The sequence below is a fragment of the Chenopodium quinoa genome, unplaced genomic scaffold (genome assembly GCF_001683475.1).
Source record: "Chenopodium quinoa cultivar QQ74 unplaced genomic scaffold, ASM168347v1, whole genome shotgun sequence".
NCBI classification, from domain to species: Eukaryota; Viridiplantae; Streptophyta; class Magnoliopsida; order Caryophyllales; family Amaranthaceae; genus Chenopodium; species Chenopodium quinoa.
This window is the reverse complement of record NW_018745234.1, coordinates 16,133-29,696: the sequence shown is the minus strand read 5'-3', so window position 1 is coordinate 29,696 and position 13,564 is coordinate 16,133. Positions and strand designations below refer to the sequence as shown.

Sequence of the window (13,564 nt, the reverse complement as noted above, 5' to 3'; positions counted from 1 at the left end):
ATGAATTTTGATTCTAGTTCTTCTACTTCTAGTGATGAAATATACGATTCCATGTTGTTAGATTTTATTGAGGAAAATCGACAACAACAAGTGATAGAGGATACAATAAGATATGTTGTTAACACCGATGTACAAGAACAAGAAGTTCATGGTTCACGACGTGAAAAAATGTCAAGGTGGATCGTTCCAAGAGATCGTGAAGGAGCACATGATCGGTTAGTTACAGACTACTTTAGTGACCATCCATTATACGGCGATGAAAAGTTTCGACGTAGGTTTCGTATGCAAAAACCTCTATTCATGAAGATAGTGAATACGTTGAGTGCAACTGATAGATTTTTTCAACAACATCCAGATGCCACAATGCGACTGGGTGCTTCTGGAATTAAAAAATGCACTGCAACAATGAGAATGTTAGCATATGGTTGCCCAACTGATCAAATTGATGAGTATCTAAAACTTGGGGCAAGTACGGCAAGAGAATGTCTTATACACTTTGTTGATGGAGTGATTCGTGAATTCTCAACAGAATACTTGCGGAAGCCAAACGCCGAAGATCTTGTTCATCTCCTTAAACAAGGGGAAGAAAGGGGTTTTCCTGGCATGATGGGGAGCATCGATTGCATGCATTGGGAGTGGAAAAATTGTCCAGTTGGATGGAAAGGAATATATCAAGGTAGATCTAAAAGGGCGACGGTGATCTTAGAAGCTGTTGTTTCTTGGGATTTATGGATTTGGCATGCCTTTTTTGGCACGCCAGGGACATGCAACGATATAAACGTTCTTCAACGTTCTCCCGTCTTTGACGATATTTTAAATGGTTGAGCTCCACAAGTTAATTTCACTATGAATGGAAATACCTATAACCAAGGATATTATCTCACAGATGGGATTTATCCAAAATGGGCAACATTTATTTCCGCTATTACCTCCCACAAACCCCTAAACAGAAGTTGTTTACAATCAAACAAGAGAGTATTAGAAAAGATGTTGAGCGTGCTTTTGGTGTGCTACAAGCTCGATTTGCAATAATTAGACATCCGGCTTTGGCATGGAGTGTCGAAATGCTATGGAAAATTGTGATGGCGTGTATTATCATGCACAATATGATTGTAGAAGATGAGCGCGATAATTACATAAATTATTGGGATCCAACGGAATTTTCCACCGAACAACCTGAGAATCTAGCAGGATCATCAAGGAGAAGAGCAACAACTTTCACCGTTACCCCTGGGCGTTATAAAGATCAAAATTTAGCTACAATGATGGCTACACGAGATAATCTTCGTGATAAGCAAATTAATACATCTTTGAAGAATGATTTGCTGGAACATATATGGGCTAGGTTTGGGAGCACTTTTGTCAACTCACCTTAAAAATAAAACGTATTTATGATTTAGTTTCTCGTTTTTCAATTATCGGCTTTTAATGTATTTTTATGTTTCCGAATTTCATGAATTGTCTTTTTACATAATGTATTGCAATGTTCTTTTCTAACTATTTATTATATGTGTGACGACCGTTCTATTTACTAATTATGCATATTAAATCATCATTAACTGTACATTTTTGTAATATATTAAAATTGTCATTAATCTAATTATAATAATTTGTCATATTAAATTTGCAAATATCTAATTTAATAGAAGATGGTGGGGCATAAAATAGAAAGGAAGGGGATTCATGAATCCCCTTTGTTGTGGGAAAAAATAAAGAAAGAGGAAGAGGAAGAGGATGGAGATAGTGGAAAATGATGTGGAAGAAAGAGAAATGATGTGTCAAAAGGAGAGAATGAGAGAGAAGAATTAAGGGATTCATGAATCCCCACCATTGTGCATGCTCTTAGTAGGACAACTATGTGTTGTTCGTTGCTGCCTCTACATAAAAATAAGGGAAATTCTATTTGGTGGCCTCGTGGTTTCAAAAATTCCACATGGAAGACAAACTTTTTTTTTAGTCTCTGTAGTGACCTCGTGGTTTTGCATATTTGATTATAGTGGCCTAATTATCATTAAGTGGCTAACCATTTACAAAATGGTTCGGTTTTTTTACCATATTTCAGGAAAAGACTAACCTACCCCTAATTAAATTAATTCCCCCTTCCTTCTCATTAATGGGCAATCTCCTTCTTCTGTAAATTCGACAGCCATCAATCAAAAAACCCAAAACCTTTCATCTTCCTTCAACCTCCATGAATTTGTGATCTGGGAAAGAGGGATTAAAGAATTCTAAGCATAAATTACAGTTGGTTGACGATTTATTGGCAAAATTGCTGAGCAATTGTTAGGAAATAATTCGTTGGGGTTGTTCGTTTTGTGGTGAATTTTGTGGTTCGAAATTTAGGGTTTGTTGGTGAAATTCTGACGGAAATCGCAATATCGAGGAGTTCTTGCGGTTGCTGAAGTGATATACAGACCTTAAGCAAGGTATGTCGTTTAAACTTTAGGTTTTTCAAGTTGTTCTTATAATTGCGAAAGTTTCATGCTTAGTTTTTGTTTCTCTGAGTGCGTGTTGAACAAAGATGAAGTCTTTATGCTTGCTAGTAGGTGTTTGATGTTAAAAATATATGCGTTTGGTTGTTATGTTGCAGAATGGATTAGTGTATGCTAAAGTTTGCGTATATGGGTAATGTAATTGAAGTATTTGTAGAAGATATTGACAAGGTCATGTGGATAGATTTGATCATTGAGTGTGAGGAAGGGTTTAACAAAAAGAATTTTGAGTTTCCTAGATTCCCTAGCTTTCAATACTGCTATAACATGAAAGATGTTAAGATAACTTCTAACAGTGATTTAATGTCAATGCTGGATAGATTAAAGGATAGGGAAGAGATTACTATTTGGATTGGTTGTGTTGACAAGCCTATTGACTGTGTAATTGCTGCTAGAAAGCTTGCTGAAACGCTTAAACAAAACCCTAGTGTACATTTTGGTCCTAGCCCACCTAAGAAAAATGCACCAGTTGATGATCATGAGGAGTAATGGAATGATATTAGGGTTGAGATGCAATTACAACAACATGCACCAGTTAATGACATTGATGAGGGTGAGCAGGAGAGTGAACAGAAGAGGAAGAAAAAGAGTGCACCTAAAACTGTGAAACCTAAGAAACTACCTGTCAAGAGAAAGCTCCACGTACATAATGATAAAGAAACCATGCCCTCACAAACAACCTTCTCAAATGCACCTGTGATTCAAAAATAAACAGACACATCCTTAGAAAAACCCTCAAACTTGAAATGTAACTCTGGTATTGTCCTTCACAAGATACCAAGAACTACAGCTGCTAGGAAGAAGATTGTCCAGACCAATAAACCCATGGTTGATGCTATGGTGGTGAGTGAGAGTGAGTTTAATAAAGCAGTTAAAAGATTGGAGGCTAGGGATGCTCAAGTTGGGAGAACATATGAGACTGGTGAGACTATTAGAGCTGGAGTGGAAGATGATATGGATGAGGGAGCTGAGCTGGAAGATTACATTGGTGAGGGTGCTGTATTGGAGGATTACATTGGTGAGGGTGATTAGTTGGACGATGAAATGAATGAGGATGCTCAACCGGAAGATGACATGGAAGAGGAAGAAGAAATTGGGTATGTTCAGGACACATATGACCCATACTCATCAGACTGCTGGCAGAGAGGTCTTTATGCAGATGAAACTTATTTCAGTAGGATGTACAAAAATGGTGATTTTGTGTCTAATCTTGAGTTTGGCAATATAGTGTTAAAGCCCTGGATGATCTTTAGTGATAAAGAGCGTTTCATGTCTGTCTTTAGAGATTATTACATTCAATGTGGTTTTGCAGTAGTAGTTGATAGGAGTAGTCCTAGGAGGTTCAACAAAATAAAACTCCTTTTGAAGTTCTATTCCACAAATCACCCTCATTTGATGATATTCGTACCTTTGGGTACTTGTGTTTTACTCATAATCAGAAAACAAACAAGGATAAATTTGCGAGTAAAAGTCAAAAATGTGTATTTTTGGGGTAACCGTTTGTGTAATACCCCGTATTTTTATACATATTTTAATTTAAATAAGTATTTTTTAAAGTATTTAAATAATTCGAAATGAATTATTTATGGTTTTTATTATTTTAATTATTTAATAATCTTGAAAATATTTTATTTTATGATTTAAAAATATTGGCGCATATTATTTTATAAAAAGATAATTTTTAAAGTCAATGGTATTTAAGGAAAGTCAAAATACTAGTTTGACTAGGAAAGAGATCATTAAGGGTAGTAAAGGAATTTTAAGTAGGAGGGATATTGAGAGGGGGTATAAATACCCATCATATGCCTAAGGTGGAGTGCACCCAAAGGTAAACTCTCTCTCTCCTCTTATTTTCTTGTCCCCTTAATTTTTCTCCTTCCCCTTTAATTTATATATTTTATTTTATTATTGAATCACCACCCACACACACCACCACACACGCCGATCGACCACCACACGCCACCACTAGCCGGCGACCACCCCCACTAGCACTCGCCGGCAGCAGCCAACCTTGGTGGTTTACAAGAAAAAAAAAACTTTCTTTTTGATTTTTAATTAAATCTACCTTAATCTAATTATTGTTTTTGGGTTTTGTGATGATTTTAGGATTTTTAATAATAAGTATTTTGTATATTAATTTTCAGATTTGGTTTTTAATTAAAAATCCCCAAATTGAAAACCCTAGGTTTCTAAATTAATGTTTATTGATGGAATTTGATTGTGGCCGATTAAAACTCTTGAAATTAATGTTTTTAAACTAAATTACAATAATTTTATAAGTTTTAATAATGTTGAAATTTTTATATACAAGCTATAATTATGTTTCTTGAAAGGATTTTTAATTACCCACTAATTGGGAATAAAAGTAAGGGTTTTAAATTAAATTTCAGTTCATTTTAGAGGGTATATGAGTGATTTAAAGAGTGTATATATTTCTGGAAATTTGTGTGGAAGAAGTATTAATACTTCTTTATAGGTTTGGTTTATAGGAGACTTTCAAGTGAGTGATTTTATTTAGTCGTGTCGATTTTGAGATCATATTCAAGGTACGTTCGCGTACTTAGTATTTATTTGAGTATGTAGAAGCATGCTAGGCTTTGCTTAATTAATTCCAAGTAGTATCATAGGTGATGGTTGGAATTTGTTGATTGGATCAATGTTGGTGAATGATTTGTGATGTATGAATTATTTATGGTAAATTGGTGATTGGAATTAATTATATTGGCATATTGGATATGAACCACACTTTTATTATTAGCATGATAGAGAGCATGTTTAATTAAACTAAGTGTTTAATTTGGTTTGGAATATTGAAAAGGAATTTTATTATGGTTCATATAATTTTTATTGATGCTTTAAGCATGAGAATTGAGCTAATAAGTGTCTCAGTACACAGGAATAAATTTTATTGCGGTGCTTATATGCACTTAAGGTGTTTCTAACACCGAGGGATAGGATTTGCGACACATTATGCGTTTAAGGTGTCTTTGATACTGAGGTATATTAAAAAGGGTTCAACTATTAAATTTATGTGGTCACTAATTATTCAAGAATTAAATTGGTATGTGTGATTGCTTGAATGAAGTGTAATGTTTGATTGTGTAACGGTTTGAGAGTCATCACCAAGTATAATAATATGTAAAATAACGTAAAGTGAAAGAGATTACACACCAAAACTCTTGGAACGTATATACCTTGAGTATGAACATATGGGGGGGAGTTATGCGACTTTATATTTGACCATAACTTATACTGGGAGTACAAGACGCTGTATTTTTCTTTTTATTATTATTATGCACAGGACGTCCAGTCACTTTATGTGACATTTTCCTACCCGGTTAGCTCTCGGTATAGTTTACCTCAATTTATTTGAGGTAGGGATTTGGTTGGAAACTCGTTCGATGTGTAATCAAAATTGAATAAAAATTGGTATTGGTCTAGTTAGGTGTGAATGTTTTGTATGCTTGTAAAAAGGTGCTACACGGTAAGTTGTGTGATATTAGGATGAAAGCATGTTAGTGTGTTTTATTACGCTTATGTACTCAGCATTGCTGATTGTGTGTTTGTATGTTTGTTTGGCTTTGTCTTTACCTTGGCCCTACGACGACCCATTTCTAATGGCGAGTAGTGGGGACAAGTAGAGAGAAGTTTTTCAGGTGATGAAGCATTTTCATGAAGGACATGAGTGAAGTGCGAATCATGCCTAGTCCTCATATAGGAATATTATGTGTTTTATTTGCTTTGAATATTATTTATTTTATTGTGCTTATGAGACTAACACAAAGGTTTTAATATCGTTTGGTTTTAAGGGCCTACAATGGTTCCAAGTTGTAGGTTGACTTTGTTTGACTTAGTTTGACTTTACTTTCATTTGGGTTGACTTTTTAAGTTGACTTGTTTTAAATGGTTTTAAAGATAGTCTTCTGCTGTGCGAGTCTTTGATATTTGCCTTAGCCGTTTTCACGGTGGTGGTAATGTCTTAGATTTTCCTTTTCGTATTTTTAAAAGGGAAAAATGGGTATTATAAAGGAAAGGAATTTTTAGGGTGTTACAGTTTGAAAAGAAAGGATGGGGGTTGTATGATCTAGATATAAAAGAATTCTTCATTTCTTGTGATGTAAAGTATGTTGAAGGGGTGTTTCCGTTTGCTATCCCAAAAGATGTGAATATTAAGCCTCATGTGCATGACACGATTAGTGATATTAATCATGATTTTGCGCCATATGATGATAGTGTGATTGATGTTGATGATATGGTCTATAATATTGAAGAGCATGTGCAATGTCATGAAGTGCAGTAATATGTGTTGGATGGCAATAACATTGTCGTTGATGCTATTAATAATACGGGGTACGTACAAGAAGAACAAGCTACCTATATTGACAAAACAGTAGAGGCCACGGACAGGTCTTGGCCAAGCGAGTCCAGCCACGAGCAGGTCATGGCCCCTTCTGCCCAATGTGAACAAAATCCTATCCCTATGTTCGGTAGCACCCCAACGCCATGGGCATCGAGAAAAAAATCCCCTCGATTAAGCTTCGTGATTATGTGACTCACACAGCGTTTGTTAATTGTAGACATCTAATTAATAAAGTCTCCCCAAAACCAAACCCTCAAACAGTTCTACCTTTCACGCCTTGTCTTAAGTATAGAACTTCGGGTAATATACGGACTCCGGGGAGTGCTTAAGGGATGAATTGTGAGAATAGGGAAGATAAGTATTTAGGCTAAAGCATAAGAGAGCATGAATTGATGCCCCGAAAGTGTAAGTCAGCCTCATATTTGTAGAGGGGAAATGAGAAATGAGGTCCAGAGCCCTAGAAATGAAGTGCTGCAGAAGAAAAGTGTGTCGCAGCACGACAATATGTACCGTGGCACGGTACTTATAACGTAGTGTGGTACTCAATTTTATCCTTTCTAATTATGAAAACGTGTGAATAAAGATAAAATCGGTTGAAAAATGCACCGTGGCACGGCATTGTGTGCCGTGACACGGTAAATTTGCCGTGGCACAGCAGTTCGGTTTTCTGGAAAATCCTTTAATATTTATTTTTATCTTTGTTTTAAATAAAATATAGGATAATTAGGCGTCGTTTCAGTTATTCCGAACTCTTTTTCAGGTTTAGGGTTTTATAAATTATTAATTGGGATCAATTAATAAATGAATGAAATGGATTAAAATGGTTTGGGCTAAAATGAGGATTTGGACAAGGCTTGACTAAATACTTGGAGTGAAATATGGAATGTTTTGTAAACTGTATTGGTTTGAATATGGATTTTAAGCACTCTCGAGATTAAATACTCGACCCGACCAATAATGGCGGTGAAAGGTTGTTCATCATCGGGTTTGGTTTTGGGGAGACAATTTTAGATGTCTACACTAATAGTCTATCTTCGTGCACTCCATCTTCCGATCTATCCTCAAGTACTCCATATCCTTTAATTTAGCACACTATATTAATTGTGACAAATTTCCTATTAATTATCGGAAGTTTCTTGCAGCTATTAATTGGGTAAGGACCCTAAGTCTTTAGAGAAGCAATGCAGTATGATGGTTGGCAAAAAATCAATGAAAAAGGAGATTGAAGCTTTAGAGGATAATGGCACGTGGACCTTGGAGCATTTGCCTCCAGGAGGTAAACGAGCTCTCAATAGTCAATGGGTCTACAAGACTAAGTTTATGTTAAATGGGGATGTAGAACGTCTCAAATCTCGTTTGGTCGTTTTTGGTAATCATTAACAAGCTAGCATTGATTATAATGAAACTTTTGCTCTGGGCAAAAATGACTACAATTCGGCTAATTCTTGCTATTATGGCGTCGAAAAATTGGGAGCTTTACCAAATGGACGTTCACAACGTTTTTTTACATGGAGATCTTGATGAGGAAGTTTACATGAAGCTTCCTCCTGGGTTTGAGAGCTCGGATTCTTCTTTAGTTTGTCGATTACGTAAATCATTGTATGGTTTGAAGTAAGCTGCGAAATGTTGGTTTAATAAGCTTGTGATGGCTTTGAAAGAGTACTGTTTTCTTGGGTTTTATTTTGATTATTCTTTGTTTACATTTACTTAGGCCGATATTTAAATAAATGTTTTAGTATATGTTGATGATCTTATTATTTCCTGGAACAATTCTGCAGCACTTGCTACTTTCAAACCCTATCTTAGTGATTGTTTCAAAATGAAGGATCTTGGTCCTTTGAAAGAATTTTTGGGTATAGAAGTAGCCCAAAGTTCTGCAAGTTTATTTCCGTGTCAGAGAAAATACATTCTAGACATTGTTTCTGAAGCGAGTTTGTTGGGGGCTAAACTGAGCGGGTTTCCTATCTAGCTAATGGAGAATTTCTTGCGGCCGGACCTAATGTCCTACCATCATCTCGTGGGTCGTTTGATTTATCTTGGAGTCACTCGTCCTGATTTGGCATATTTTGTTCATATGTTATCTCAATTAATGCAAGAACCTTGAATCGAGCATTGGGATGCGGCGTTACATACGAGTGGTTTGGTATTTGAAGGTCATCCCAAGTTAGGGAATTCTTTTACGTGCCGATTGTGATTTGAATTTGCAGGGTTGTGACTCAGATTGGGCGACTTGTCCCCTCACTCGCCGATCCTTGACAAGTTGGCTTGTATTTCTAACCAATCACCTATTTCGTAGAAGACAAAGAAGAAACATACAGCGTCACGATCATCTACATAGGCCGAATATAGATCTATGCCTGCGATTACTAATGAGCTTAAGTGGCTTAAGGGGTTATTATTGAGTTTGGGTGTTCAATATCCGAAGGCGATCAAGTTATTTTGTGATAGTGAGTTTGCGTTACACATTGCGAAAAATCTTGTTTTTCATTAACGAACAAAGTACATTGAGGTTGATTGTTACTTTGTCTTTGATGCAATTAACGAAAGCTTGATCTTACTGTCCCATGTTTCGACTTCTTCTCAACTTGCAAACATTTTCACAAAAGCTCTTGGCAGATCCCAGTTTGACTTTCTTTTTTCCAAGTTGGGCATTTTTGAACCACATGCTCCAACTTGAGGGGAGTATTGAGATAATATCGTATAATATATTTTGAGAATATCTTGTGGTATATTTGTTAGGATATTTATTCATGATATTATTATGTATTTTTGTGATTATCCTAGTTTTCTAGTATATCAATTATTCTAGGGTTAGGAATATAAATTAGCTAATGAGAAAGACAAGCCAAAGTTTATACAAATTCATCACTCTGGAATTAAAGATGTTTAATGTTAAATAAACGCGAATAAAAAATACTACCTCCATTACTTTTTAGATGGAACAAAGAAATTTTTTATGTCTCACAAAAAATAACACATTGTTGCATCTAAAAAGTAACAGAGATAGTATTTGATTTGATATAATTTGATCTAATTATTTCTACAATAAGCATATACATCATAATTTTATACAACAAAAATTTAATTGCGACCCAATAATTTTTTTTCCTCAAGGAGGTAGCATATATGCATAATATTACTCTAACCAAATTGTTCAAAACATGAAGTCATTACCAAATCCGAAAAAAAAAAAAGTACTTAAATTGGTTATGGTCTAAGCATCAGTCTCAAATAAATGTTACAACTCGCTTTATTTTCTACTGAACTTATATAAAAGAAGCTCATATCTTTTTTACTCTAGCTAAGCAGGCATCCTTTGGTCTTCGATGGGGCAAGAACTGCACCAGGCACTCTGGATTGGTCCTCTCCAACCTGCATCACAATTTTTGCCACAAAATTTTAAGCCCAGTGCATGATTCCAAGTGAAAAAAATTCAAAACTATTTTAAATTACCTGTAACCAAGGAGAAAATGATGGAGAAAAATTGAAATTTCGAGTTTGGCGAGATCATTTCCAGGACACAGCCTGCTCCCAGCACCAAAGGGAAGGAAAGTCCCTGCTTTTGGAGCAAGGTCCTACAACATACACATAATATTTATTTTTTGTATGATAAGTCTTTTTTATGAGAGGAGATTTAGTTTCACTTACATCCCATCTAGAGGGATTGAACTTCATAGGCTCGGGCCAAACTTTGGGATCTAAATGGCAAGTCCTAAACCATATCAACACTTTCCATCCTTTAGGGATAGTATAACCTGTAATACCTTCTTTTGTTAGCTTCAACTTTTTTTACTTTAAACAAGAAAAATGTGTTTTGATTATGTCACTAACCATTTATCTTGCAGTCTGATATTGCCTCACGAAAGACTACGAATGAGAACGTCACCCACCTAAGTGTTTCATCTACGACCTTAATTTCATAAAGGAAATGGTTAGTTTAGTGAAAAATACAAGCTCAAAGATAAGGTGGGATGTGAGGAGGAAGTGAGTACTTAGTACTTACCTGAGACAAATAAGGCATTTTTCTAGTTTCTTTCAGAGTCAGTCCGTTCTGTCCTGCAGGTCTTTTCTTTATAATCTCTTCTTGCTCTGCCTGAAATCCAACGATTTGGTAAAGCATAGAAATGTGAGTGTTACTTAAGCAGTTAAGAATAGTTGTGGCAAAACTGAATCATATTTGATTACTCATAGGATAAAGCGCAAGATTTGAAGTGTTTTAGTACGTTGGCTTTCTGAAAAATTTCAGGGTTTTGCTGTAATAAGACAGTAGCCCACATAATGGTATGAGCAGATGATTCATGTCCTGCATTTAAATACATAATCAAAAGATCTATAATCTCTTCATCAGTCAATTTTCTCCCATTTTCATCTTTAACTTCAAGTAAATCATCCATTATATCACTCTTGGCTTTAATAGCAACACCGTCTCTCTTCACTGCCCTTCGTTCATCTATTATTGCTTGAAACACTGCCACAAGATTCTTCCGAGCCTAGTGAAAATTTTCATCCATTATCATATATACATTAGATAGAAAGAAATTGACTAAAGCAAGCATATTTGAAATGTTGCAAACACAAATAGATTATCAAATAATACCTTAAGTGCCCTATGGAATGCAAATCCAGGGATATTAATTGCCATAGCTCGAAGGCCATGGTTAAGTGTTGTGTACTCCTTTTCTAAAGCCTCCAAGATAGACTCACTCTCTGAACTCAGAAAGATGAACATGATGATACGAAAAGTTAACTTTCGAAGTTGATTGAGAAACTCGATTTCTCCCATTTTGCTCAACTTATCCAAAGTAGTTTTCGAGATTTCTTCAATGTACTCTATGTAGTTTGATAGTGCTTCATGTCCATTGATAGGAGCAGCAGTTAATTTCCTAAGACGCTTGTGATCTTTGGAAGGGATAGTAATGAAGGAATTCCTACCGCTCAACTCCTCCGTTGACAACGGCCAGCCAGGCTTGAAATGTTCATCATCATTCAAGACTTTTCTGCATGTATCAGGTGTAGTCACAATTATGCTTGGACTCCCAAACATGAAGGCTTTGTAAATTCCTGTTTTGCCAAATCTGCACAACCAAACATCTTATTAATTGTTAAATGTACAAGTAAAATAAAATAAAATAAAATGTTCCTAAAATATCAACTTAACCACTAAATGAGCAAATTTCAATCGTGAGGGAAGACTCCCTTAACCTTGGTGTATTTTTCTTTAAAAAATAAAAATAAAAAAGATTAAATCAGCAAATTCGATTAATTCCTTTTGCATCAATAGAGTTAGACCTGGCAATCTTGACCCAACACGTGACCCGAAACTTGATCCAAAACCCGAAATTTACTCGACCCGACTTGAAAGTGGAGTTGACCCGATACCCGAAATAACCCGACCTGAAGTGAACCTAATATGATTTTAACCCGGATTGCTTGACTTGAATAGACCCGATATCTGAAATGTCCTGAACTAAAATTACCAAATACCCTAACTAAAAATGTCTTGTGCCATATATGACTCAAATCCCCAGTTGTAAATGAACTCACAGACCAAATAAAATTATCGATTTGAGCTTAATCCACAGTATCGACACAAAATGCGACCCGATTTTGACCCGAACACATTCGACCTGAAATTGACCCGACACAAGCTCGGTCAAAATTCGAATTGTGACCTAACCCGACCAAGCCCAAGTAAAACCCGAATGTTACCTGACTCGAAATTGACTTGACCCGTATCCGACCCAAATGATCCGTTTGCTAGGTCTAAATAGAGTCGCTAGTGGCCGGTCTAGGTGGATGTGAGACTGTGAGCCCATACATACGAAATTCAAAGTCATAAGTGGGTCAGTGGGCTAGCCGGTCCACCCACCTTCTTCACCAGGCCAGACTCCAGAGGCAAGCCTTGATTGGGCCAAACTAACCCACTAGCTACCTCTTATGTCAACTCTTTTTGTTTTTAACAATCAACTTATTTTATATCACCATCGTGAACATTAACTTGATATACAATTTTAATTTGCAAAAACTGATATCAAGAAACAAAAAAAAGACGACCAGCTAAACATTGATTATTTTTTTTTTTTTTGAAACAATTATTAATTTTTGTTGAATAAATAGGTTGTCTTCTAAAATTAAATGTACCATGACAACCATGTGCAATAACACAAATACATACTGTACAATTTTACAAATTTTCTTTATTAAAATAACATTATAGAGAGTTGTAAATAAGCATACACAAACAAGAAAATTTGGCCTAGTTTATATGAAGTTTTTTTTCTCTAATATGACATGCATGATTAATTTCAATCTAATGCCAATAAGTAATAAATTGCTTAAATAAGTAAAGTAACGAGAAAATAGATAAAAGGATAACCTGACGAGAAAGGAGTTGACAAAGGAGTCTGGATTAGAGGACTTGAAAGCTGCTAGGAAAGACCACATGTTGCCTATAAAAGGCAAGCCAAAGTCACCCGGTGGCAAACTATACCTCTTATCCCAAGTTTTGATTCATGCACCCAACCATGAACTTTTCTTAGCACCAAATTTAGTACCCATAATAGCCCTACAGTGAAGATTGCCACCTTTGAAACAAAGTTGAAATCCATCTTTGTACTACGAGATACTCTTTTTCAACACCTACATAAACCAAAATAAATAAATAAATATAATAATCAATAGTTAAACTTAATATATAATACGATCCTTCTGA

General features: G+C 35.6%; 1 protein-coding gene and 1 pseudogene across 1 annotated transcript; one reads left to right on the top strand and one right to left on the bottom strand.

Annotated features, from left to right (window-relative positions):
* LOC110711086 lies at window positions 1–825 on the top strand. Its single transcript, XM_021889454.1, has one exon. It carries the CDS (start codon window positions 1–3, stop codon window positions 823–825), a length of 825 nt encoding a protein of 274 aa, XP_021745146.1.
* Window positions 826–9,941: 9,116 nt separating this feature from the next.
* On the bottom strand, window positions 9,942–13,538 carry LOC110711090 (annotated as a pseudogene).
* Between the last annotated feature and the right edge of the window lie 26 nt (window positions 13,539–13,564).